At 43.2% G+C, this 27555-nt stretch overlaps 1 protein-coding gene across 1 annotated transcript in view; it reads left to right on the top strand.

Moving 5' to 3' along the window:
* Window positions 1-1585: 1585 nt before the first annotated feature.
* Window positions 1586-27555, top strand: part of LOC128789212 (uncharacterized) — a 34860-nt gene continuing 8890 nt past the window's right edge. The window contains exons 1-3 of the mRNA XM_053944885.1: window positions 1586-1648; window positions 24657-25251; window positions 26908-27025. Coding sequence (XP_053800860.1) covers window positions 24746-25251; window positions 26908-27025 — 624 coding nt within the window. The 5' untranslated portion in view covers window positions 1586-1648; window positions 24657-24745. The remainder of the gene's footprint in view (window positions 1649-24656; window positions 25252-26907; window positions 27026-27555) is intronic.

A 27555-nucleotide genomic window follows, 5' to 3' on the forward strand; every position in this document is an offset into this window, starting at 1 on the left:
CTTGTGTACTTTGCATTTTATTGACAGAAACTATGCAGGTTTTATACATACTTTTGTAGATATGACATTTTAAATGACATCAGTAAGTTGGGTTTTCCAAATGTTTTCACGTCTAAGAATAGGAAATTTTCCACTGTTGAATTCTCCTTATCACAGAAATCCTTTATTATTGCTGAGTTTAGCCTTGAACAAACCAAGTTTGTTCCATGTTGCCTTAGCTGGTTTTTATTACAAATAACCAAGAGTCGATGACTGTGACAATGCAGCAAAATCAAAACTCTATTGAAATTCTTAACATATTTAACATCTTCAGAATTAGGTTTGTAATCTGAACAATTACAATGTGTGCTTTTAATCCCTGATTGGCAACTTGATGTCCTTCTGTGGTTTATTCAGTGAGTTTGTCCTCCCTCAGTGGTGCGGCTGGCTGCAAACATAACCCTAATTCAACGCCCTCTTGGTAACCTTGGCCTTGAAGAATGTTTTGTCTCTGCTGTGTGTGTTCTCTCCCAGAGGCTGGGTCAGAGCTCTTATTTCGTCCAGTGCAGGCAGGAACATTAGCACCTGAGTAAGGGATTCCTCCTCTTGCCGGCTTTGGCTGTAATTTCAGGAGATGGAAGGAGGGCCAAGCTTATCTATAGTTACGTGGAATAGCAATAGCCTTTCTTCTTCCTATCTTGGCAATGTGTAGAAAAAGTTTAATTATTTACATGTCAGGTTGGAATAGGTAACCTTTAGGGAAGGGTGGGTCTGAAATCCATCGGGATTGACACTAGACGTTGATCATTCACAAGGGCAGAGGTTAATTCTGGTTTTACTGTTCAGGAGCTTCAGAGTCGTTTCTGTCTGGCACCTCACTGGCCATCTTGGGGAGGTTCACTTTGTGAAATGCTTTTCTTTCCATGCTCTGTAGCACCATCATTCCTGTTAGCTATTATTAGTAGCTCAGGAATTAGTAAACGGAGAAAATAATGAAAGCAAGTGTGTGATGTTACACACACACATAGCCATTATTTATGGAAGCTATTTTTGTTGCTTCTATTACTATGCAGAAATGCTAAAATCTCCCAGCTAGTATTTGGGTCTGAGTGCTCTGAAAGGGCTCAGTGTCAGCTGACAGCATGAGCTCTGCCCCAGATCTGGTCTTGTCACTAGTGAGGTTCCCTGTACCCTCCCTCTTTCTCTTCCAGTGTATATCTGCCTATACAAGGGAGTCACCACAGCAAGGAGAGGCAAACAGCTTCTCTGCAGAATACAAACCAGTGTTTGATAGCAGTGAGGTCCCTGCCTTGGAAACCTATCTTTTCTCTGTGTGTCTCAGCAGTAAGTGGAAATGCTGGTGATAGGAATCAGGGAAGCCTGGTTTTCTCAGTTTGTCTAGGTAGCAGCTTTGGCTATGGGCCTAACTGGCAACCACTACCATTATCCAGCAGTTGCACGTTGTGGTTGGCAAATCTGCCTGCTACATTTATATGGTTGCTGAAAGAAGTGGATGTGGAAGATAAGAGTCCCTGGGAGTACAGCTTCCAGCTGAGAACATGCTGTCAAAGCTACCTGCCTGTTCATAATGCCCATTAGTAACCACTGCATTTACATTTCCCTGCTGCTTGTCATAGTCAAGCTTCAGATATCAAGATCTGCCTGTGTGGTAAGTTAAATCTCTCTTCCAGTGCCACTTTAACAATCTGCACTTCTGTTTTGTTAAAGAAATTGCTCAGGCCCTCTGCAGCTGTCGTGCTTTGCCAACACCTCCACAGATTAATCCCCCTTCATCCTTTTTCTTTGGCTTCTGATGGTCTGGCAACCAGTACTGTGATGATCACTATAGATTTCCCAGCTGATTTAATTCTGAGTAGTAGAAAAGAGTAATGGGTACTTAGAGTTACCTTTGGCTTTTTACTTTTCCTAAGGGAAAATGTGGTAGCCCCTGGTATTGAGAGCCTATCTCCAAACCTCCTCCCAGACTGGGGACACCCTGGAGATCTTAAGTGCTCTCACAGCCCATCTCTTGTGAGCCAAAATGTGGCTGCTGATCTTGTTCCTAGGGGTCTGCACTGCTGAGTGCAGCAAGTTTTGCTCATTTCTTCTGCCCATCTGAGCATGGAGGAGTTTCTTTGCTGTAGAACAATACAAGGGCTTTGCTGGGAGAGCTAAGCTTTTGGAGTCAGTACTGAGGCCCACGTAGGAATTAAGTTTGTGCTTCTGCTGGCAGCTCTAGGAAGAGGATAAGGCATCCCAGATGCTTGGACTGAAAAGAAAGGAAAAGCCAGTTTTGAAGGCAAAGGAAAATTTTATGTTCTCCGAAACAAAACCTTTGAAGGTGCTGCTTGGCTGGTGCTGTGCATTTGGAAACAGGCAGACACATCACAGAAAATATTTTTTTCCTACTAAATCTGATTTTAAATTCCTAAGGGTTGCCTCTCTTGTGACATTGAAGGTATTTTTCAGGGAATTACAGGTCCTAGAAGATAATGTTGAATTTGTACATAATGGCTGAGAATTTACTACTTGTTTGGTATGTTTAATACCAAGCTGCACCAGCAGCTTGATTACAGCTGGTGCCAGCTTTTTAATAAAAACACAAGGATTACCTTTTGTAATGAAGCAAATAATACAGGACTGCCATGCAGTGCCAAAGGCTTTGAATGCTTTGGTGGTTTGCAGCTCAAATATTTATATTACTAAAATAAATTGTTTGCCAAACTACAAAACAAAGCAGGGGGAGTGGTACTTAAATAGGAAAATAGAGGCAAAATCTTTGTCCTATGGTTTGCATATGCCAAGTGTTATGCATGCTTAGGGTATTACACAGACTAGTAGCAATATTAAAACAGCTAATAACACATGTTTTCCATGTTTTCAAATAGTGCTGTAATAAATTAAGTCTGGTTTTGGCCGGTGGGGATTCTTGGACACCTAATAAAAGCTGACTTGGAGCTCTAATAATGTCTCTACCTGTGAATGTCAGTGTGTTTGGAATTATGCAGGGGGTTCAGGAACAGGTAAATGGTGCTGAAGACACAAACAGGTGCATAGTGACACACAAACACACTCACCACCATTGCATAAATCTTGGTTGTTTAAGAAATGAGGCTAAAAATATCCTTGTATATGAATCCAGGTCAAACATGGTGTTGACTGTAAAGTCTAGCATGATTTTATTGACCTAATGTAGGCTTCTGTTTTTGAGAATGACTCAGGAGACACGGAAGGGAAAACATTTTTAGAAGGATTTTACTGCATTGAGTTGTTTCCAAAATCAGTTTTTCAAAAGTCTTAAGACACAGAGTTGGGCCAGTGCAGGCTCAAAAGCATAATGTAGGGTGAATTTTCCCTTGAAGCTCAAGGGGGTTATTTGAAGAAAAAAATCTTAACCAATCTTAGTGGTTGTTTTTGAGCTTTTTACTTGGGATAGTCTTAGGATACAAGCTTTCCTGAAACAGGCCTTTTCATAGAGTTGAAGGGATCTAAAATAAATGCTAATGATAACATGTTTTGTGGCTCCACACTCATTTGGGAAACTGTGGCACCCACAACTGAATTACATTATCTGGTAGCTATGAACATTTTGACATTGTAATTCTTTCAGAACTTGATTTTAGGATTCCAAAATGATTGTGTGCATGTGAAATCACATGTATAAAGCATTATTTGGCACTTAGTCTAATTTATACTTATTTCACCAGTGTCCTTAAGATGCCTTTTTCTTAAGCCTTATTTGCACAAGTAATTTCAAGTTCAGTAGCATTTTGGCTTCAATGCCTGATGTAGACATGCGACAACTGAATAAACTGCAACTTCTTGTACAGTTCTCTATGGATTTTGTATCTTCTGTGTCTTCTTTGCAATAAAAGACACAAAGTAGGACTTCCTAGAGTTCATCACAACCACTCCAATGTCTAAAAAATGAGATACTCAAAAAATATTCTGGCTGTTTTCAGTGTTGCTTGCTGCATCTCACCCACAGTTAGTTTTTAATAATTCTCATGAATGATTTACTCTTCCCTTTCTATCATGTTACTTTTTCATTGTTGCCTCCAGCAGACAAAAAGCTTTCAAAGGGTTCTTTAGGGCTTAATGTATTGTTTGTCCTAGATATTTGGCATGACTTATTCAGAAATGTGTAATAAATACACAATCCTCTCATTTCTGATTGTTTGCACATCTAAAACGTATCCTTGTACTAGCCCTTGTGAAGAAAATTAACTCTACCCCAGCTGAAACCAGCTGAGACATTTGACAGATTAATGGATGACCAGATGATGGATGAATAGTCTCGAGTTAGGAAGGGTGTGTGGATGCAGGTGGGATCTTGAAGGTCATGTGTAAATACATGTGAGCTCATTCAAGTCTCTGGGGATGCAGCATTTTATACCAGTGGATAATGTGCTGGTTTAACTCAGAGACTTCACTTCTGAGGCATCTTTCCTGGTACCGGCTTTGTGCACTTACCCCTGATTATGGATATAATATTTCTGTCTTCAAGGACATATGCTTATAAAAGGTTACTTTTTGTAATCAGATATCCAGTTCTTTTGATTGGTTGAACCTAATGTGGCTAAAGAAAGCCTTTACTTTCCCTGCTTGTTTTTTTGGTTTTTTTTATTTCCCCTGGTGCACTGAGACAAGAAGTACTGGTACAAGTGGTTTTGATAGTTTAGTCTATCTGCTTTGATGGTAAGTCTCTGTGTAGATCTATGTGCTCTGAAGGATGTTTACTAGTAGACAGTTGATAAAACTTCTTTTTATTTTATAGACAATGAATTGTGAATCTCAGTGCCACTGCTGCTCCCTCAGAGACTTACAGTAAACAGCTGAGTCATACAGATGAAGCCTGAAATTTCTTCTCTCACAGATGTGATGGAATCCCACTGAGTTCCTTTGCAGAGAGTCCTGAGCTACTGAGTTCTGCACCCTGAAAAACATGTGGATGGGCAGGAGGGTGAACAGCTTATCCCCTGCACCTTGTCCAGCTCTGTTCTAACTCTGGTGCTCAGGAGGCATATGCTGGGATGTGTGCAGGCAGATTGCTCACAGCTCACTCACATCCTGAGCAGCAGGGAATCAGGAAAAGTAGTGGTGGGCTGCCAAGTCTCAGCCTGCTGGCCAAGTTGCTTGAGAGTCAGCACAAACCTGCTACAGAGTGAGCCACTCAGGACTTCTTCTGCCCTAGCAAAGGTCTTAAAGGCAGCTCTGTAGCTGACTTTGGGTTGTGGCAGATTCACCTGATTTTCGCCTGTTTACCTATCATGCTCCAGATCTGCAAAGTGTTGTGTTTCCCATACTGATTCTAACCTATCTCAGTGTACCTCCTGAGAGACCTTTGGGAGACATTATGGGTATTGGGGAGGTCTGTCTGTCTACATCTGTGGACTCTGTACAGGGCTGTTGCACAAAAGGCTGTGCAAATATATTCTTCCAAAGACCTGCTAATGAGAACACGTGAATCAAAGGAGAGTTAGTAGTCATGGGTTTCCCACAGCAATCTCTTTCATAACTGATAACTGATGACTGCTTCTCAATGAGTACATAAAAATATTAAATAAACCACAGAGTCTTAAGCTTGTACTCAGGACCAGCTAAACTTCAGCCATTTGCTCTGACCACTTTTGAAAGCTCATGCATTGCTTGCATGGGAGAGCTGTGCCAGAGATGTGAAAAACTGTATATGTCTTGTGTTCTGTGTATTTTATCTTGTCCATTTCCCACTGGCACTGACTGCACTTAAAGCTTTTTAGAGGGCCTGTCATTGTGCTGTCCATGCTGCTATGGCATGGACAGACAGTATTCTGTTCTTAAATCCTGCCTTGAAAACCTCTTCATAATATGTCCCTAGAAGAAATTTCTGGTTTGTTTATTTTGATTTGTCCTTTGGCTGTGGCTGGATGCCCTGTCATGGGCCAGAATCAAACTGGCTGAGTACCAACACAGGGTAATTTGCAACTCCTTGTAAACGACTTCAGTTCATTTTGGCCGGCCGCTGCAGCATTTCCCAGAGCCAGTCATCTGTGCTTCAGCTGATCGGGATGCAAGCTGAACTCTGACTTGCCTGGCTAGCTTGCCAAGAAAAGCATTAGTTTAGCAGAAACAGTGTGTGGCTAAGGGCAAAGGTGAGCATGCGTTAAGTATCCACATCTTGATACTAAAAGGATGCAGCTACAATCTAAACAGGGTAAAGGGCACCCGGCAGACAGACAGCCGCCTGAGGTGACCCAGGAGCACACGCCACGTTGCTTGCTGAGAAAGGCCTCTTTGTCTCCCTGCATTAAGCATGCCCATTTTGAGTGAGATGCAAAACAAATGCAAGAAACCAAACTATATGACCTTGATGACATTCCTCTGTTTCTTGGCATTGGTTTGTTGTGCTTAGAAAGGCCTTGAATGTGCGTATCTCATCCCCAGGCAAAACAGAGATATTTGTGCAGCTGGACTGAAGTTCCTCTCTCCCTTATATACAGTCTAGGGGATGGAGAGGGTGTCTGAATGCTGGGCCACCAGGTGAGAGACAGGATACAGATACTTAAGTTCTTCATCTGTGTTTAGGAAGGAGTGAGGAGCAAAGGTGGCAAGGAGACCTTTAACCAACACCTACCCCTTTATCACCAGTGTTGTCTTGCCAGTATTTGTATTGCTTCCCTCTTCCCATTTAGATTACAGTTTGACCAGTGTGACCTGGATTTTCAGACCTTATTTTAAACACAGCTAATGCAAGTCTTGCTTCGGTTGAAGCCCTGCTGTGTCCATGTGTGTCTCTCAAAGAGACAGGAGAGTGTTTCTTATCAGTTTTAGAGAGGTAGTCTTACCAAAGTTCTTGTACTTCACCTGGATATGTGCAGTTCCTTTTTGTTGTGACAAGGCTTTACCACTTTGATAAATTACTCCTGCCATAGGCTATAGATAACAAGATAAAATAGACTTCACTTCAAGTTACAACTGGTTTTCTTTTCAGACTGTCTTTCGTATCTATTTCTGCACTGACAAAATGGTCAGACTGTGGACCTTGAAGTTGTTAGATTGAATGTGAGAGATACCAGTTCTGTGCTTCCATGAGCTTTGACAGCATTCAAAAGTTTGGATGTATATCTTGACTTCCATAACTACCAAATGTGTGTTTGGCAAAATAGTTTTCTTGAATGGCAGGTCCTGTATCTGTATGCAGCTTGGCACTGTTTGGTGGTGCTGTTTTGCAGGAACAAATAGCTTCCTGCTCCTGCAGTGGGTTCAGATCCAGCCAAGAGACTTGTTGGGTGAGGTAGCAGAGTCCTATAGCAGTCCTGGCTGCTATTAGTGAAAGGCAATTCTAGCAAAGTAAATGCTTATTTCTTTTAGTTGCCCCATACTTTAGTGTCTGGAAGTGACAACCTCTGAACCCGTTGGCATGACAGTAGCTTTGGTCGCTTTTGGAAATTTGGGACTGTGTGGGCTCAAAACCTCTACCTTTTTACGAGAAGGCTGAGATAAGCCCCATATCTGAATTTCCTGTGTCTTACACAGGAAAATTCCCATTTCCCATTAACTAAAGAGCTTTAAAAATTAAACAGCAAGCCTCTTCAGACTCTCTTCTTTCTTTGTCACTCTCATGTTTGTTCCCATTTCAGCTCCCTAAGGGGAAAATCAAATGTCATTTGCAGTTCACTGCTGTGTATTACATTTATTGCCCCTGTCTTGCTCTTTCAGAGCATGAACCCAACCAAGTAACTTCTTATCAGTTTGACGCGCTGTGACTGTTGTCCTGGTGACTGGTGTAGTTGCACTATCATCGTGTACAGAAGGCAGAGAAAGAGATGCCTCAATGTGTGGGTGTAGCTGTGCATGCACATGACATGCCAGGAAGTCACTGGGATACGTGAAGATAAGATCCAAGTCTTGGGCTGTGTATGTGAAAGATGAAGTAAAAACAAAACGGAGAAGCATGAGAAGTTAATAGCTGTAAGAGAAGAAATGGGGCTGTGTGTAGGAGTAGCAAATGCTCTGCTCTTCTCAGCATCTGATCTATGTACCCGTAACTCAGTGCAGTTGTATTTCAGAGATAGTTGCCCGCCAGCCTGCTGTCTTTTTCTACCCACTCCATTTCTCCCATTTCTTACTTAGGTTTATGGACATGAGAAAGAATAACGTTAGTAACACTTATGAGTCACGTTTTCCATCCAGACACACCATGCTTAACCCATTCATACACATCCTTGTACAGCATTGGCTCCAGTTCACTAATTACTCACATGAATCAATCAGACTGATTTTTGCAGTGCCCTCTCACAGATTATCTCCTGGGTGCTAACAGAAAGCCCTGTTTTGAGCAGCATATGATCCGAATGGATGCCAAGGAAAAACAGATGGAAAGAGATGGGTAAGGGAGCACAAAGAAATAGTGAGACATCATTACTCAGCACATAGGCAACGGTGTCAGCACACCAGCTGCCTAATGCTTGGAACAGCTTTTGCAGGCTACGTGGTGTGTTCTTGTTTTAATGTTGTCTGGTTCATGTAAATATCATCAGCTTTCAGCCATTGAAGAAAATGTGGGATGGGGTAACCTAGATAAAACAGATCCTGGCTTGTATAGGCTATGTGGTATTTAGGGGATAAGAACTTATTCAGGTTTTATCTTTTACCTACAGGTGAAAGGACTGTAGGAAACCTGTCAGTTTCTGTCCTGAGTGGGGCAGTTTTAACCTACTGGGATGAAAGTGGGGCACAGCCCAGGGGCTCATGTTCCATGTGTGTGCCGTGGTGTTGTAGCTGTGGTTGCTATGGGGAGAGAGTGTCTGGTTAATCCCTAACCTAGCTAATCTTCCATAGCCAATTGAGAATTGAATACATTTAGTTTACTGTAAAATCTGGGCTTTCTGGACACTCATTGCCAGGTATGACTCCACAGTCATCAACCAAGTTCTGCACTAGGTGCAAAATCATCTAGTGCAGAATGGAGGGAAGACATGCCTGATCTGCTGCCTGTCTTGTTTTGCTTGTATATCTATGCCCCCAGCATTGCCTTTGCCTGGGTTTGCTTATCTGTGACCTCCAGAGGCCTTGCAGCAGATAGGATGCTCTGCTAGACCTGCCAAATCTCTGCTCACATCTGTGTATTCCAAACAGCCTGTGTAGGGGTGCATTTCAGTGGAACACATTGCAGGCAGGAGCTGATGCAGCAGATCTGTCTCCTCCAAGGCAATGCTTCAGGGCAGGCTGTGTTTCAGGGGTGGTCAGTAGGGAGAAGGAATGGGTCTGTTAACAACATTAGTCAGACCCTGTACCAGGACTCCTGGTGGCATGTGCCACATCTTCTGGCTGAAGGATCAGAGTTCTGATGACTAACGAGGAGAGGTTTAAATATGTTCTGGGATGGAGCTTCTGTCATGTAAAATTCATGGTGCTGGCAGGCCATTCTTAATAAATAATTACCCTCTCTGAGGAAGACACGTCTTCATTTCATGCTTGTAAAAGAATAAAACAGAAAGGAAAAACGGATATTTAAAGAATGAGTCTGATGTGATTTTGAACTTGCTCTCCCAGCAGCCTTGTATTGGAATGACACATGAACATTCTCATGAGGAAAGGTAGAGTGAGGGGAACATCATTTTGGTAAGAGGAGGAGATGACTGGTGTTTTCTGTTTAGCGGGAATAGAGGAGTGGCATTTCTCACCTCTGCAACACCTTCAGCTTCTGGGGTGGCTCTGTGATCTTCAGAGACATCATGCATGGTGCTGGTGGGATACAAAGCAGGCCTGCACCAGCTCTCCTGTTCAGCACAGCTGATAACCCAGCTCCCATTGCACCTTTCCTTCTGCTTTTTGTTGGCCTGTGACTATTGTCCTGCACTCATTAGTACTTCTTCTATTACCAAGAACAGACTGTTTTCCTTTGGGCTACTCATAACTTTCATGGGTGTTGTGAATACTGAAATTTCTAAGATACTCATGAAAGTCTTGTGTACCTTGAGCTAGTAAAACATGATTATGTAGCCCTTCCTTTGTAACATGAGTTCTTCCTCTTAAGGGAAGCCAGAGAAATGAAGAAGAAGCTATTGTTTGTTGTTACAAAAGGCTCTTGAGCTAAATGGGACTCTGGCACCAACCACCAACTGCGTAATTTCAGGAGTGTAACTGACATGGCTGGAAATCTGTTTTTGCTGCTAATGAGTGCAGTGAATAATTGCTGCTTTCAGTTCTTGTTCAAGACAAGATAATAAGATAGAGAATGAATGTGTCAGTGACTGATTAAGTATATGTGGATTAACGATCCCCCCCAAAATATGGTTACAGAAAATTCAGTGCAACATCACATGCGAGCTGTTGCAGGTTATAGATGGCATAAGTCATGTGAGTATTATATGAGGGATGGAAAAAAAAAATTGGAAAATTTGGGATGTAAGAAGCTGTCTTCATAATGTTTGTCCCAGACCAGTGGTTTCCCTAGGAGCAATATTAGAAACATGTGGCATATCAATGTTAGGTGATGAGGTAGTGAAGCATGGCTAAGCCTCCAGCCAGCTTGTATCAGCCAGGCTATTCCAGCTTTCAGAATATGCCCCATGTTCTTAAAACACCCCTGAGCATCATTCTTCCTCTCTGTGTCTTAGACCCAGAGCTGAGCTCCCATGCTATGCCATGTGTAACAGGGCCTGTCCTTTCCCTGCCCATCTGTTTGCAGGAGAACTTGCTGTTGCCTGCCCCAAGTGGAAGATGTAGTTTGTGTAACTCCATCTGCAGGCTGTACCTGATGCACAGTGGCAGCATGGTCTTGCTGGAGAAATAAATGTTATTTAGGGTTTGGAAGGTGAGCTGGATCTGCTTCAGTTGTCTTTGCCTGTGTTGGTTCTTTTGAAGTTCTTGTTTCCTTTTGCAGGTACCTGGATGGTACCAGCTGACACCTGAGGGAGACAAGATGCTTGGGATGGGAGCTTCAGGCTTGAGATGAATTTCAAAGGACAGATGAAAGTAACTTTAATGAATTTTAGTGTCTGCAATGTGTTGATGGATTGCCAAAGAGGCACTTGAGACCCCCTTATTCTGGGGTAGCAGCTCTTGGGCAAGAGACAGAGGCAGAAAAGGTGTCAGCAAACACCAGACTCTCACAGCCAGCTCAACCTCTTGCCTTTTTCTGTGGCAGAAAAAGATTGTCCCCCTGCTTTCATCCTCTCAGCAGCACATTCTGATGTTCTTTGTGCAGCTTTGAAACCAAGAAGCAGAGGTGTTTCCCAGCTGTGCAGAAGCTCTGGGCTGGTGATGGTGTTCTGGGGAGGCTGGCAAAGAGGATTCTATGTGGAATTTCCCTCCTGCTGAGGTGACTCGCTCTAGCAAGCAACCTTTGCTGGTTCCATTGCACAATCTGCAGCACATCGTGGCCATGAGCCATCAGCCATGCAGCTGACCCCGTGCCCTCACAGATCATATACATCTGTTTTTTTCATGGGAGTGGAAAGTCAAAAGATCTGTGGGCCTGGAGATGGGTTCCTGACATTCTTTATTGTGGTTAATTTCTGGAAATTCAGGCTGTGGTTCATCTATGCTGATATATGCATATCAGTGCCTGAGCTACTCACTCTGAATTCCTTCTGCTGCTGCTGAAGAGAATGAGGCAGTGCTGGTGTGCTGCTTGACTGGCCTATTTCAGATATCTGCATTCATTTGAGAGGAAGGACATTGCCTATTCCTATGTCTTCTTTCTGCTTATAGAAGCAATTTAGTTTATCCACAGAGATGTACACTTCTTCACACTGGCCATGCAGCTAGTGGAAGGACTCACTTCCCCAGAACTTGAATAGTCTGGTGACTTAAGCACTGGGCAAAAACTCTGGATTCCCCATACAGGCCAGGTGAAAGCCAGGCAAGTAGAGAACTGGACACAGAAGGTCCTGGCTATAGAGGCCCTCTCCCATGCCTTGTTTGTCTGATGGATATCTGTCAGGGTTGTGACCACTAGTCTGCTGAATGAAAAGCTGTTGCAGGATTTTGGTTTTGACTTGTTTCATTTGTGCCAAGGAGGTAAGAAAAGCTCTCAGAAAATAAACTTGAATCTCTGGACAGGTTTTCTGTTCACTGAATTGGGCTCTCCTGCTGACTTTTGTATGGTTGCTGAGATCTTGGGTATACCCTTTCAGGAGTTGTGAAGATATGTGTTTCCTATTATCCATTCAGCTCTGCCTGATTCTCCATCTTCCATAACCCCCGACATCTTTTCTGCTCCATATCCTCATTCCTTTCTACCTGTGTCACTATCTTGCTTTTTCATATTCTCTCTGTGCTCTTGTCTGGTTTCATTTGCTCATTGCTGCCTGTGTTTGTTTCACTGACCGCCAAGGCATGCAGCCTGCATGGTCTCTCAGTAGTCTGAATTTGCCTTTTGAAAAGAGGCCCAAGATCTCAGCACCCTACTCATAGAACTAAAAAACCAAACTACCCCAAACAAGACAGACAAGAAAATATACAGTAGATCTTTCTGTGTGCTCATAAATAAAAGTCAGACAATCACATGCTTTTCTAAAAATAACACCCTTAGCAAGTGTTTTGGTAGGAATAACACTGACCTAGTTTGCAGGTTGCCCACGTGCAAAAAAAAAAGAAAAAAAATTGGTGAGGAAAACCCATTGCCTGACAGATTATTTGCATTTGCTGAACCAGATCTGAATTGAGAGGTTGTCAAACAGCTCTTATAGTCTCTGCTTTGGACAATACTCTCGGGCACATGGTGTGACTCTTGGGGATTTCCTGTGCAGGGCCAGAAGCTGGACTCCTTGGAGGATGATCCTTGTGGGTCCCTTCCAAGTCAGCATATTCCACAATTCTGTGATTCTTGGTGGCCCCTCTGGAGGTTTCAGAGGGGAGGGGCTCAGGAAATGCTCACTGGCAGCATGGCCCACAGCGGTCACTTGCCTTCTGTGTGGGATGGATGTGTAAGTTGCACCCATGTGGTACAGCCAGTGAAGGTTCACATAAGCAGAAATCCCCTTCTGCAGCCTCAGTCTGGGATGTTCATGTCTGGAGAATGGGCAGGATGTCTCTGTGATCTGTGGACCTGAATTTGTGTATGTGAGTTTTGCTTTCTGTCTTTGTCTGTGGCACAGATTGAAACATTTTGGTGTTGAAGGAAATGGCCCTTGACTGCCCAGCTCCTGCCCACCCCACAGACTCAGTCTGTGTCCCTGTCCTTGTCCCTGTGGCCAGGACTGCAGCATAGCCCTAGGGCAGGAGCTGTACCTTGGGGCATATGAGAGAGTCATCCCTGTGTGCCAGCTCCTTCTTGTCCCTTCTGAGTGGATATTGTTCAAGACCTGGCCTGGACCTGGAACTGTTCCCTGTGGGCAGCTCAGCATCGGTGACAACAGTGACAGCTGCCAGCAAGGGCTGGTATCAAGGCAGCATCCCTCACAGTGATGGACACCCTTGGATTTCCTGGAAATCACCTTAGAAGATCACTGATCTTTTGAGTATTATTGGTTAATATGCAAGATTACTGAGATGGGTATGTGGAGTGGCCTGAGAGATCTCAGGGAGATGAGGGCAAAGTGGATCAGCAGCAAAGGCTGGATGAAAAGGTCCTTTCCCCAGGGCTGACCCATCTTCCTGCTCCCTGAGCATTATCTTGACATTATTGAGTGCCAGAGGACACGCTTCCCCTGTGTTGGAGAGCTGGCAGAAGGAGAAGTGTCCTGCGTGGCTCACCAGCAGGACATGGCACTGCCTTATTGAGGCCTCCCTAGTTTCCCAGGGGTGATGGATGTGCTGAGTGTGCAGCTGGATCCCAGCACCGCCTGGCAGTGTGGGCTCAGCAGCCCCCTCTGGATCGTTTCCTCCTGGCGTGCTGTGAACCAGCAGTCCCCGGTCCAGCGCAGCCCGGCTGCCGGCAGGAGCTGGAGGCTCGGGAGCAGCAAGCTGGCCGCCCTGCTGTGCGCTCCTGTCCTCCACAGCCTTGGCACATCTCAGCCTCTCCACGAGCCGTGGCCTGTCACATGTGCTGCAAGGAGGGCTGTAGCCCTTTCCAGACTTTGAAATGAGAGCAGAAGTGTGTCAGGGAGTGTTCTGTGGGGATATTAATAAAGTTTTTATGGCAAATGGATGCCATCGCTGTCCCTTAAGATCATATCCTCTTCCTTATTTTTCCCATCTCTCATGATAAGTGATACATGAATTTCTGACTCTGAGCAGCCTTGATGCTGGGAAATGCTCTCATTCAAGCAGAGAATCTAGGTCAGCTGCTCATAAGAATAGATCAAGCCTTCATTGAATGCAGTGGCCAGACCTTCAATTGGATGGGTTTTTCCCTGGCTTGTTTTGTTCACAGTGTGCTCCAGAAGCTGACAGGCATTTTGTGGACAGTAGCTATAACATCCTGCCAGCAGGCTTGATGCAAGCATTACTGAATCAATGCATCATAGGGGAAAATTATTACTGTGAGGTATTAATTGTGATTTTTAATCGTTTTTTAACCTAAGATAGGGCCTTCAGTAATGAAGACCTTTATCTATGGTCAAGAGGATCTGATTTGTAAGAACATATATTATAAAAATGAAGTCTGAACTTTTTCTCTGATTTCACACCTATAAATAACTGCTGTTACATATGGCATCTAATTATTTAATTGTATATGCAGATTAGACAGTCATTTACATGCTGTCATCAATGACAGCAACTAATAGCACTGGAAGTTATTTCCAGGAGCATATGGTAATGCCAAAGGTTTTAAATATCAGTCAGTACCTGCCATATATATCAATATCTCTCCCCATCTCTTCCTTTCAAAAATGTTAGAATAAATTAATCACAAGGTGCATCTGCTTCTTCTTGGAACTAGTTGCACCATAGAAGATCTATTGTATTATATATTTTATATAAAATTGCAGTTCAGCTTGGAGTTCTTGATTGATCTGGGTGTTATGGCTCCTTGGGACTAGGAAGGAAGAGGAAAGAAAATGTTAATACACTTTTTCTCCATTTTATTTACATATGCAGAGGGTGGGGGAAGGCAGTTGCAGACATGAAGGACTCAGGTCCCACTAGTACGAAGTATGATCCACAGACATTTTTATTCAGAAGATATTTAACAGCTCTTTGGCCTTGCTTTTGTGTAGACTAAATTGTTACCAATGTTAAGGTTAATAGGAACAAGGGATAGGGAGTGCCCAGTTCATCTTCTTGTCCTCATCAACAAAACCAGTGCAGACATCTTTTTCCTGATGTGAAACAGGTTTTGAGCATGAAAGCTTATATTTTTGCTGCCATTTTACATCTTTTGCCCACATGTGTAAGGTATACTGAACTGTGAAGATGGGGTAACAGCCAAGGAGTCCTCAGTGAACATACAACCATTATTGGGCTTGGAAGCTCCACATTAAAACTTTGTGCAGAAAATATCATTATTGACCCATTTATTCAAACAGACAAGCTCCAAGGCAGCTGCCTGAAAATCCAGCAATTCTGTGCTTTGTCAAGATCAGCTCTGTTAACTTGGTTTGCAGTTTCTGTGATTTTCAGAGGTTTTTGACTCCAAGGCATTTGTTGTCATGTAGTCATGGAATGTACAAACTCTGCACCACTACCTCCTGCTCACTAAACAGATGTGCACAGTTAAGAGGCTGAATTTGAAACAAAAGGAAATTGTCAGTTACTTAAATCCTTTGTTGCAATGTGGCCTTAATGCTCTTTTTTAATTCATTTTCAAGAATGGGTCTTGGCTCTTGACAACCAGTAAATAACACGTGCAGGAGATCTAAGATCCTAACAGTGCAGATAACGTGCTTGCTCATGATGGGGAAAAAATAGCCATTCCTTTTTTAATTTGCTCAATAATTTAGAAACATCCTTCCAAGTCACCTAATTTTGGTTCCTCGAGGACCTCATCTTCTTCCTTTGCAGGGAGAATCTTTCTGTGAGCCATGAAGGCGGCGGAGTGGCTGTGAAGGAGGCGGCAGGGGAACAGTGCCAGTGTGCTGGCAGTTGGTGCTGTGCAGCTCTTGGGAGCTGGGGTAGTGTCTCTGGATCTTTATATAGCACTGCCTCTACTCTGCTGAGACGTGGGAGGCCTTGGAAAGATGAGATACATCCTGATACTGACAGCAGATGCATGCATTACAAATACTCTTCCCTTCCCTTTACCTTGCCTGTTCCTGAGGCCTCCCTCCCCAGGTCTTGCCCATCTCTTGTTTTCTTGGTATTTCTTTCATTTCTGTAAGACAGGAATGGGTCTGAAAATGTTGAAGACGCTCAGGCAGCTTCCACATCATGAAACAGTGCTGAATTTTCTAGTGCCATTTATCTTCTAAATGCTTTTCTGGTTTCAGAAGAAAACCCAGTGATGTAGTGTAAATGTTTTATCACCATGTATTTGGGAAGCCTGCTTTATTCAGCCTGAACTGATGCTAATAAAAATTTAATGCTTCTCTTTGTGCTCATGAAGAGTTCCTCCCCAGGGTATTTTTCTGAAGTAGTTTCAGAGGATGATTGGCTCTCTCCTAGGACCCTTTTGGGTGTCTCTTGCTGCAGCAAGTCCCTCACTGTAGCTAGCAAGCTCCAGTACTAAGATTGCTAAAATCTTTCAAAACGGACCTTTTAACAGTGTGATTTGGCATCTTGGATGAGCTGAGCTTTACCAGGGCTAGTGGCTAAACCAGATTGCTGTTCACTGTGGGGTAGGAATGGAGTTCTTGCTCAGGTTGTTCAGAAGTGACAACAGGAGACACTTTATGCTGAGCTTTTCTGAAGATTAAGTGTCTATACCAAAGCTGATCTCTTTTCTTCTACCTCCTCTCCTAAATAACCTCTTCAGCCATGAGGATGAGGGCCCTGAGTAGTGTTGTTAATATACCCCACCCCATACTAATAAATGTATTTATTATATTGATATATTACTACATTACATATTTACATGTCAATGTGGTAATATAAGAATATATATTTATTTAAATGTATTAATATATCAATACACCCCATACAATAGCTCCTGTGTCAGCGCAAGTGCATGGGGCATTCCTGCCCTGGTTTGTAGCCAGACACACTTGCAGTGAATGTTGAGGGGAGAAACAGTTGAGTTTTGATATTTTGTCAATATTGAAACGTGTCTGGCTCCTGTCAGAAGTCTTGGGGTGTCCTGGCAGCTGATCAGTAGATATGATTTTTAGCCTCCAGATGGTGTTTGGCAGATATGCCTGTGGAGCCATGTCAGTGCACTGGGGGTGAAACACTGAAGACTGGAATTTACACAATCACTGGCCTCTTGTGGCAGCAGAAAAAGCATGCAAATTATATAATGTGGATTTTCAGTCCCGAATCTCTGCATATGCTGCTCTCTGTAGGGCTATGGGTACAGATGTGTGTAGGAAGTCTCCTCTGAAGTTGAACCTAAAGTTTTTAGTGCTGGAAAGAATCGATGTAAAAATGCACAGAGGAATCTTGTTGATCTAAGGCAAATGAAGAGACTCAAAATTTTAGACTTGTCTGTCCAAATGTGGATGGAATATTCATAATACAAACTTTCCCAAAAACCCTCTCTGGATATAAATCATGGATCATTTTGAAATGGTAGTAGTTGAGGTAATCACACTAGCAAAAAATATCCATGATTAATTTTTTTAAAAAGCTCTTTCCATTCCTAGGAAAGAGGAAGCAGCATTTAAGTTGTAGATTTCCTTTGGCAAAGCTGCCCTTGGAGCTTTCCTTGGATAACTTCAGATAACTCATAAGATTAGAAACCAAGCTGTTGGGTGACTGCTCTTCGACATGACCAGACTGGCAGCCTGCAGTGCTGTGATGTTTTATGTGGCAGAAAACTTTGCTGAAGACTAAGTTGCTACTCCAAAAAGTATTGTTTCAGTCTTCTCTTACTATGTGGATTAAGATATTCTCAATGCAAGGATTTTTAGGGCCACATCAAACACTTCTATTGCTTGGCTGTCTACAGTTCTTTACAATTTTGGGGATTGTGTGTTTTATTTATTATTACTACTATTGCCATTTTTGTCAAAAAAGGAAGCATCTTCCTTAAAGCAATGCTTGTTTCATTCTGAAAGGAAAAAACAGAATTAGGCAAAATCCCCAGGAATTAGCTAAAAATGTTCTAAAGGAACAGCAAAGTAGGTTATTAATTAAGTGAAAATTGAGGTCAGTTCGAAATGGGGTCCTCACAATGAGAGGAAAAACAGCGGCAGTGCAAAATTTTATATCATTTTAATGAATATTATGTTTCAGTGTTCAGGGCAGGGAAGGAGCAGTATCCAATTCTTTGGGGAACTTATTCTTTGAACTTTAGTGTGGTTGCTGAAAGTGCTGGGACCATGCAGCATCTCTGTCAATCCATCTGCCTGTCCTCTCCTCGTAAACCAAATTCCTCCAGTCTCAGGCAAATCCAGAGTAGGACAGAAGTTTCAGATTAACTCTTCCAAAATGGGATACAAATCAGTGGCTGAGCAGAGAAAAGCTACTCAAGCAAACACACTCAGGAAGAGAATGGAAGAAGCTTCTTTCCCTTTTCCTCTAAAATTGGTGGCATGTTCGGGTAGCACAGATCTCAGGCGGTGAGAGGTGGCAGCCTGGGCTGGGTATCACTTTAGGGTAGCAACTTTGTTTCATCTGTTGCTATAGATGGAGAGGCTGCCTGTATTAAATGTTCCTGCTGCTTTGTTTGCACATGCACACAGGTTATCTGGAGAGTACAGGGGATTTGGTGAGTACCAGAGGCAAGGAAATTGTGTTTGTGTACCTTCAGACTGTGCTGCCGGGTGGAGCCTCTGATATGAAATAAAGGCTGAGTTCATGCTGTGTTCTCTTCCTTAGCAGGGGCACTGAAGGTCTATCCTCTCCTCAGATGTGTATGTTTATGAAGTGTGTAAGGATGTACTATTTTGTGTGAGTCACCTTCTCTCAGTTTGGTTAAAACTGGCTTTAAAACTGGTTAAAACTGACTTAAAATCCACTCTTGTGCATTAGGGCAGGGGATCACATGGATACAGAGATACACGCAACCTTTGGCTGTGTTGTCTTGTTTCCTTAGGAAGTGGAGTTATCTTTAGGAAATAAGAATTAATGTATGCTTCTCACAGAATGATAAACATCTGACTGTGCACAATAGGCAAAGTCACCTCTTGCATACAACTGCGATGGCAACACCAGCTGCAATGTCAAACGTGAGGGGAAGGTACTTTTGTTTTGTTTCTTTGTTGGTTTGTTGGTTTTGTCTCTCTCCAAAAAAAAAAAACTACCTTGCTTGGAATAGAGACTTGCTCTTCTTTGATTGCTGATGAAATCAAAGGTGCTGTGTGTGAGTGGAGGAACACATTATCTGACTGCAATATAGCTTCACAGAGTGGTTTGGCATGCATTTATATCCTAGGAAGCCAACAACTCTCTGTGCCATACTCTGCATGTTTTATCATCAATTAATATTCCTTTCTGCCATGTTTCATGCCTTGGTTCAAAGCAGTGGAAAGTACCAGCATGTTCTGGAAACAAAAGAAGGAGGTGAACAACCTCTCCAGATACTGCAATCCGCCTGCCTCTTAGGACCAAGTGTACTTTATATAACAGATGCTACTGAACACAAAGTTTCCATTGTCTATGCCTGACTGTGTTCATGTAATGTCCCTGCAAAGCAAGCAGGGGCATCACTGCACTGCTGGAATTGGAATATTAATGTAATTGGACTCTTGCAAAGCAATTTAATTTGTAGTGCTAAGAGTCTGACTTCATACAATTAGCATCAAGACCAAGCACCTATTGTTCAAGTCAGACACACAATCCACTTGTTATGAAGAGATTTTATCTATAGAGGCAGAAGAATCGGGAAATAACAAGATAAAGAGTTAAGTCAACAGGGAAACAATATAAAAAACTTTCCAAGATATTCAGTTGTTTAATGGAAAATCCCAGAGACAAAGGAGTTACAGTTTTTCTGAGATATGAAGACAGAGTCTCAGTGATGTGGGGAGGCTGTGGACTTTTCTAGGAGCTCCAGGAAATGAAGGAAACTCCTGAATGCTGGGGATGTTCCTAGGAGACAAATTACTTCTCTTTCACAGTAAGCATAGCAAGGGTCATGGCAGGGAGAATTACCCTACTAGGAACATCCCACTGTGGATAAATGGAGGCATTGAAACACCAGGAAGAAGGAGAGGGCTGGCTTCCAAGAAGTGGCTTTGGAGGAAGAAGAAAGTCATTTGTACACCTGACAAAGGAGTTTGTTCAGAAGCAGAATTGTCCTTGTTCTTGGTCCTGTGTCCTTGTGGTTTTCTATTGCCCTTCTTTCCTTGGAATGACTCCCCTTGGGTGAGCAGCTCAGGAGCCCATGGAAGGAGCAGACAAAACGTGGCTGTGCACCAGTTCCTTTGCCTAAACCAATGGTTTTGGACAGCAAACAACCCTCTTTGCATTATGTAAACTCTTAGTGAAGAACCTCTGTTCTAGTTTGGTCTCAACTATGTGAAGGTGCTCCTTCTATGTGAAGGTGCAGCTTCCCTGTGAGCTTTGCCTGTCTTGGCATAACAGCATGCATGGGAACCCTGTGGTAGATGATGTTCCTAGAGACTCAAATCATCCCCTTGTTTTAACTGCAGAATTTTAGCCTGAGCAGTAATACAGCATTAGAGACAGAGGGGAGAGGTCTGTACACCCTGCATGTGCTGTTAAAGCACACAGGCCCAGAAAAGCAGGCTGCTGGTGGCCTCTGGACAGCTCCTTTGTGGCATGTCCCCTCCTGCAAGAGTGCATTCCCCTCAGGGACAACATCCTCCACCCCAAAGCAGTTGTGGGCAGGGGTGCAGAGTGGCTGACAATGGATGCTGAGGCATCACTTCCTGCTGCTGCTGGGCTCAGCACCCTTGGTCAGTCTGACCATCCCCATCCTGCTGTCCCTTTGCAGGGTGCTCCTGGCTGCCTGCTGCTGGGGACCATGGGCTCCTCTGCCTCTGCCTGCCCTGGTTTGTGAGCGAGGGGAAGGCAGGACACAGGAGCCATGTGGGTTGTTGGAGCTGCAGTGCTCAGACTGTGCACTCTCATCCTGGGGAGTGCCTGACATTCTCTTGACTGAGTGGGTCAAGTGGTCCATGGAATAAGAGTTGGTCCTAGCCTCAGGATGTCAGTCCATCTCTGCAGTCACTCCCTGCTTTCCACAGGCTTGTATTGTATTCCCTTGAAAGAGGCTTTCTGGGAAAGCACAGCAATTCCCACACATCATGCTGCCACAGTTTAGGGCACAATCTGCAACTGTGTGTTCAAAATCTATGTACTGCAGAGAGTCTTGCCTTCAGGACTGGCACTTTGACATCTAATTTCCTTCCACAGAAAAGTCCAGGGAAATTGGATTTTGTTAGAGACAGGCTTGGAAAAATGCTGATGAAGTGAAACATAAACATATTGTGTTGGAATTTTCATGGGAAAATATTGCTGAAGGGTTTCAGCATGCCTGGAATGCTTCTCTCAGTACTGACCCTCTTACTCCATCTTGTATTCATATACTGTGCAGCTATAACATTCCAAATGAAACATTTTAACTTCAGCTGATTACATTCAAGGTCAAAACGAAATGTGTATAAAGCCTCTCAATTTTCAACTTTATTCACAAGCTGGGAAAACACTGTATTTTGCAACCTCAGTATTTCCTACTGGCAGCAGCTCAAATGTGTGACCACTGCTGGAATTTCTGTTTCTCTTTCCAAATGAAATGTATTTATTTCCTCCTCTCCCTATTGTTACTAATGAATCAAACAGCTTTGTGATAACATGCTGGTGGAATTAAGCACTGATAAAAGAACCAGAACAACATAACATTTACTTGGTTTCCAAGTAGGAAACTAGTGGAATTTTATTATCATGAAAATGTAGAAAATCTTGGAAGAAACTGCAGGCATTAAAGCCAGAAATATGAATTAACATATTTGAAAGAGTCTAGATGGTGTGTGGAAAAATCACCCCTTAAATTCATACTCCTGAAATCTTTGTTGCATAGTGTATGGTTTTGAATCAGTACAGCTTGTAATGATTAATACAAACTGTCCTCAGCTGATGAAAATCCTCAAGTTTTTGATTTAATCATTATAATAATGGAATGGAGAATTAAGCCCAGTTTGTAATTCTCTTGCAAGAAGGGCGTGGTAAAGACAGCATTTCAACTCCTCTCCAAGTTGTCACAGCAGTGTAGGGACTTAAAAAAATCTATCTTAAATGCAAGCTCCTGGATTTAAAGGATACTTTCTGTGGAGGAATTTTTTCTGTGGTTTATGGTCAGAACCTTTAGCAGCCCAATATGGACCTTGTGCTAAGCAGACATACACCTCCTTTTTCTTCACTGTGGATATTGGCTGGTGAACTGATCCATGTGTGCATACATGTATGGACACACACATACACACACACACACATATATGGTAAATTTAAAATAATACATAATCATGTACATAGTTGCTGGAATATTGTACATTCCAGAAGGCTGAGATTGCTCTTATCTCCTCTGAATAGTGTTATTAAAACATGGAAACCAACACCCATTCTCTGGGCCTTTAAATCCCTGGTGGCTAGCACTAGGCTTGCTGGGAGGTGAGGGAAAACTTGGCTCCAAACCCAGACGTGATCTCCCTGCCAAAGGAAAACCAGGTGCAGCCTGGTCATGCAGGGTGGGTGGAAAAGGATGTGTGTTTCATAAAGTTGTTACTAATCAACTCCCATATACTGATAGGATTGTCATCAAGATAACTGGCAGTGCAGGGATATTTTAATAGTTTAGAAAATCCCAAAAATTCCCCTGGCTTTCCCCCAGTGCTTGTGGTTAGATTATGTATGAGGTTTTTGACATTATTTACCCAGAAGAGGGAAGGATTACATAAGCGGGCTGGAAGCCTATAAAAGTGTCCTCACTTGGCACAGACAGGAACCAGGTTAGACTTTTTCAAAGGCAGCTGAAGCCTGTAGCTGCACAGAAAAAAAAAAAAAAGTCAGAAGAAGAGAGAACTTCTCTGGGAGATAGACACTAAGATTACTTTGCATAGAACTATTTCTCATGTTTTCTTCTGATAGTATTCCCAGTTGGACAGAAAGCACCTGAATCTGCTTGGATCATGCAGAAGAGAAAGCATTCCTGGGCAGCCTTTGTGGGAGGAGGCAACAAGAAGGGGGAGAAAATGGCTGGGGAAAATGCAAGAATACTGCCCAAGGCCACACATGAGGAGAGAAAGAAGCAGGAGGCAAAAAGGAAAGAGAAATTGAAAACCTTGGCAGGCAAATTGCTGAAGACTGTGGTTGGTGGGAAGGAAATGGTGGAGAAGGCTGGTGCTGAGGATGTGGCAGGGAATTTGCTGAAGAGGCCAAGCAGTAGGAAGGGATTGGAGAGAGGGACGCCTGCAGGTAACCTTGAAGTTATCTCTGGGTCCAGGCCTGGATCTTCTCTGCCCCTCCAATCCCACAGGCTCTTGTTTTTCATCAGTTTCTGGGCTAGGTGCTTTCCACTCTCCCCTCCCCTGAATTCTTGTCCCTTCTGAACCCTACACTTGCTACTCTGGACAGTTCTCTATTTCACTTTTTATTTGCTTCACAAATGTTTCTCTTTACTGTTCTTATTTTTATCTCTGCAAAAACTCCTGATGTGTCTTGTGAGAAAGATGATGTACGTGTGACTGACACCCCAACCATGTGACTGTGCTCTTCCTCCACAGATGGGAAGGGGAGGTGGGTTGCACACAGGCTGGTTGTGCCAATTAAACATTTCCCATGTGTTGCATGTATCAAGGCAGGATGGGTGCAGCTTGTAGGCCCCTCCTGAATAACTTGCCAATTACTTTGCTGAACATCCTTGCATCAACCCTTCTCCATTTCATGTCATGTTCCTCCCTCCAGTCCTGTTTGATTTAATTCTTACTTCACATATGAGATGCTTTCATAGAGGAAAGCTAGGAAGTACATAGGCAAAATATAGTGGAAGTTCATACTCCATTCTTCACTCTACATCCAAAGTTGTATCCTGAATTATTTAAGTCCCACTGCTTCTGGCTTTACTTAACTTTCCCTGCATTCTCATCAAGTTCAATTTGTCCTCTGGGCTCTGCTCCAGATACCTTTGGCAAACCTTAACCCTTCATTGCTCAACCTTGTAATCTATAAAACACATGTTAAAAGCCCTGCAGCTCTGTGCATCTGTTGTGAGAGTACATTTAACTCTTGTTGGTTGACTGGATGTGCTAGGTAAGATACACTGGAAATAAGCAGCGCTGAAAATCTTCCTTCCAATGGAGCTTGCAGCACTTTAGTCCTGCCAGGGTTTCTGTAGAGGAGGCAGAGAATTCCTTCCAGGCTTAACTTTCAGCTGTTGGCTTGTTCAGAAGATGTCCCTCCTTTAATGCTTTTCTTCTGGACAGAAGGTACATTTCTTATGGAAAGACTGTAATTAATGAACCTTCATTGCTCACAAGAGGAGGTCTCTGGAACGATGGCATAAAGCTGCAGACTAATCTGCAGGCTTGGTTAACCTGGAGGAGAAAGGATGAAAGAAATTTAGAAACAAAAATTGCTTACCCTGGGGAAACTGAGAGGTGATACTGCTAGACCTTAAGTGGGTTTATCTTGAGTAGATCCTGAGGAATTCTGGAATAGATATAAACTAGATACTTCATGGCTTGGATATTAAAGTTATGGTCCTATAGACATGTGAACAAAGAGCAAGTTGTGTTCTTATTCTTTTGCAGAGGAAACCATCTGCAGATTCATTGAGCAAGGAAAATTTTTGGAAGCTTGTGATCAAATTTATAATCTGGAGCGTTCTGGAAATGATGATATGGGGAAGTCTGAATCACTTTATGTGCTGCTGGCTGAACGAATGTGGACTGTAGTGGGAGAAGCACTCAGTGGAAGTGATAGGATGCTCCTGGAGCCATTGCAGTCAGTGGGGGAATCACTGAAGTGGGAGAAGCAGAAGGAAGCAGAGCGGCTTGGCAATGGCCTAGAGATAGATTCTGTTTCCACCTGGAGCCCAAACTTCTGGAGGAAAGATCTGGAGGAAAAGCTAATGCAGTACATGACCACCCAGATTCCCCTGTTTGCTTCCTCTACTAACACAGATGAGGCTGCACTGAAACAGCACCTGAGTCATCTGGAAACGACGTTTCTCCCCAGCCTGGAGCACAGAAGTGACGTCTTCAAGGAAGCAGGATTGCTCATCACCTATGCCCACTGCTGTCATGCCTCTTTGTGTTCTCACCTGGCCACACTTACTGACAGTAACTGTTTCAGCTTCAGCCAAAGCCTTTTAATTTATGGATGGATCATTAAAATGTACAAAAGGTATGTCTGAAGGGCTTTTTTCCTATATTTTTCTATATCTCTATTTTTTTTTATTTCTGAAAACAGTCCCTCTTCCTGATAACACAGTGATGATCAGGACACTTGCTGAGTTTAGGTTTTCCCACTGCCTCTTTTATCTTTGTGCTCTCAGAACCAGAGCCTTTTTTCATTGCAGTACTGCCTCTTTCTAAATTCTTATTACCAGATTCAGGGGTTTACCTGAGGTGGGCAGGTATTTTTCTGCTGGACTGCTGTTGGACATGTACAATTTTTCTTTTTTGAACAATTTCTTTCCTCACATCAAGCCTTTTTTAACAAGGTCCATAATACTCTACTTACCCCAGAGTAGTTTTCCCTGGCCTTTATGTCAGCATGGTGCTCTATGGATTTCTCTTGTTCTGCCCTTCTCTTGTTCTCCCGCTGCTTTATCTGGCTTGTAGTTTTCCCAGTTGTTCCTGTATTTCCTTCATTAATGTTCAGATAACAGGAAAAGCATGTAACACATCATTAGATTCCTGCCCAAGTTTGAGGAAACAGATCTGGCTTTCCCTCTGAAGAATGGCACATCTGAGACCCTTTGGCCCAATGTGAATTCAAAGCCTATGGGTGTCATCAAAGCCCAAAACTTTCTTGTGATTTCTTTTTTTTATGGTGGATGAGGCGTTTGGTTCTCTGTGTCCATGGTTTAATTGCTACTCGGCATCTCCAATCTTCTTAATAGTTCTCAGCCTTTTTGGATTATTTGATTGCTTTCATCCAAGCCCACAGCTTCTCTGTTCCTTGTATTAATTACACTAATAAACCCTTGATTAGCTCATTAGCAGTTCATCAGGTGGTCTCTTCCCCCAGCCAGCTCCTGAAGGAGGGAAGCTGTGTGGTGGGTATATGCTGGTTGTCATCAGGCACATGGTAGATGTGGTCAGGAGGCATCCCTTTTACTGCTGCTTTTAAAATAGTGAAACTTTGGAGTAATGGATTAAGGAAACATTCAAAACTTTAATAAAATTGGAGGTGAAAAATCATGTAATTTAATTATATAAAGAAAAGTCAAATATAAGAAAAAATGTATTCTATAAATGCAGAATTCCTTCAAGAAAAAAAAACCAAACAAACAAGTAAGACAGTGACTCTAGTAGTCAGATGGTAGTGAAAAAAGTAGAAATGAGAAGAGTAGAGATGCCAGACTTCAGCATTTTACTTTTCCTCTCTAAATACAGTTACAACCTCTATGACAGCTCATGCATAGATGTGGTTGTCTGGGTATATAGCTGCTTCCTATTCCATTCAGAAAGAATATGTGACACTTGCAAAATTGTGCATTCATGCAAGTGTGCTTGGGAGACTCTCCCCAGGCTTAAGAAGGAATAGAGCAGCAGCAGTGAGGGAAGGGGAGAGGGGAACAACAAGCAAAAACCTTAATTTGGGCAGCAAATGTAGGAAGAAGGAAAAGAAACAGCACAAAAGAAAAGCTGGCAAAAGGCCATTGTAAAGATCATCTACTGTGCTGTGGCTGCCCAAACTTGGCAAACACTGCTGGGTTCTTGCAGGGCGCCCTGTTTGCTTCGTGTGAGGCTGTGGTGCCAAGCAGGGGTGCCAGGCAGGCGAAGGACCCGCGGGAAGCTGCCCCTCTGGCTGAGCTCTTGTTTCTGTACACAGAGGCAGCCAGGCATGTGAGAGACCCGGGCACAGACCCCAGCACAGCCTTTCCCTTGGTGCACAGTGCCTCGTGTGGATTCTTTTGAAGACTGAGGAAAAGTTACTTGCAATCGCACGGGTAAGAACTCAGGAGTTTTACCCCAATCTGCCAGTTTTATTCCCGCGGTTTTAAATTAAGGGTGCCCTTGTTAAATAGCCAGCTCTGCCCAGGCATGTGTGAGTCCCAAGGTCTCCATCTTGACTGAGTTTCATTGCAGAAGGTGTGAAGACCCATGTGATTGTGTGCTGCCAAAGGGAGGCTGCCCTGTCCTTGCTCCTTAGCAAGGAAATGTTGGGACATTTGCAAATCTCTCTTCATCCTATTGCTGTATATTCAGAGGGCTGCAATCTGCTCTGCTCAGAAAGCCATTTATCCAGAGGAAAGGGAGACTATGGGTGAAACCCACTTCCTTATTGAGGGCCATTTCAAAATGTTGTTCATCTTCTCTCCATCTGTTAATAATCCCATCGTGTGCAACAATTGGGGTGTTTTTACAACCCCTTTGCCTCAGCTGTGCAGGATATTGAGGCTGCTAAATTTGTCTGTGTGTGGACCCCTCACAATCCTCTCCAGCCTGATGGACTGACACTGCTGATGTTAGAGCAAAG

This window comes from Vidua chalybeata, chromosome 6 (genome assembly GCF_026979565.1).
Source record: "Vidua chalybeata isolate OUT-0048 chromosome 6, bVidCha1 merged haplotype, whole genome shotgun sequence".
Classification (NCBI taxonomy): Eukaryota; Metazoa; Chordata; class Aves; order Passeriformes; family Viduidae; genus Vidua; species Vidua chalybeata.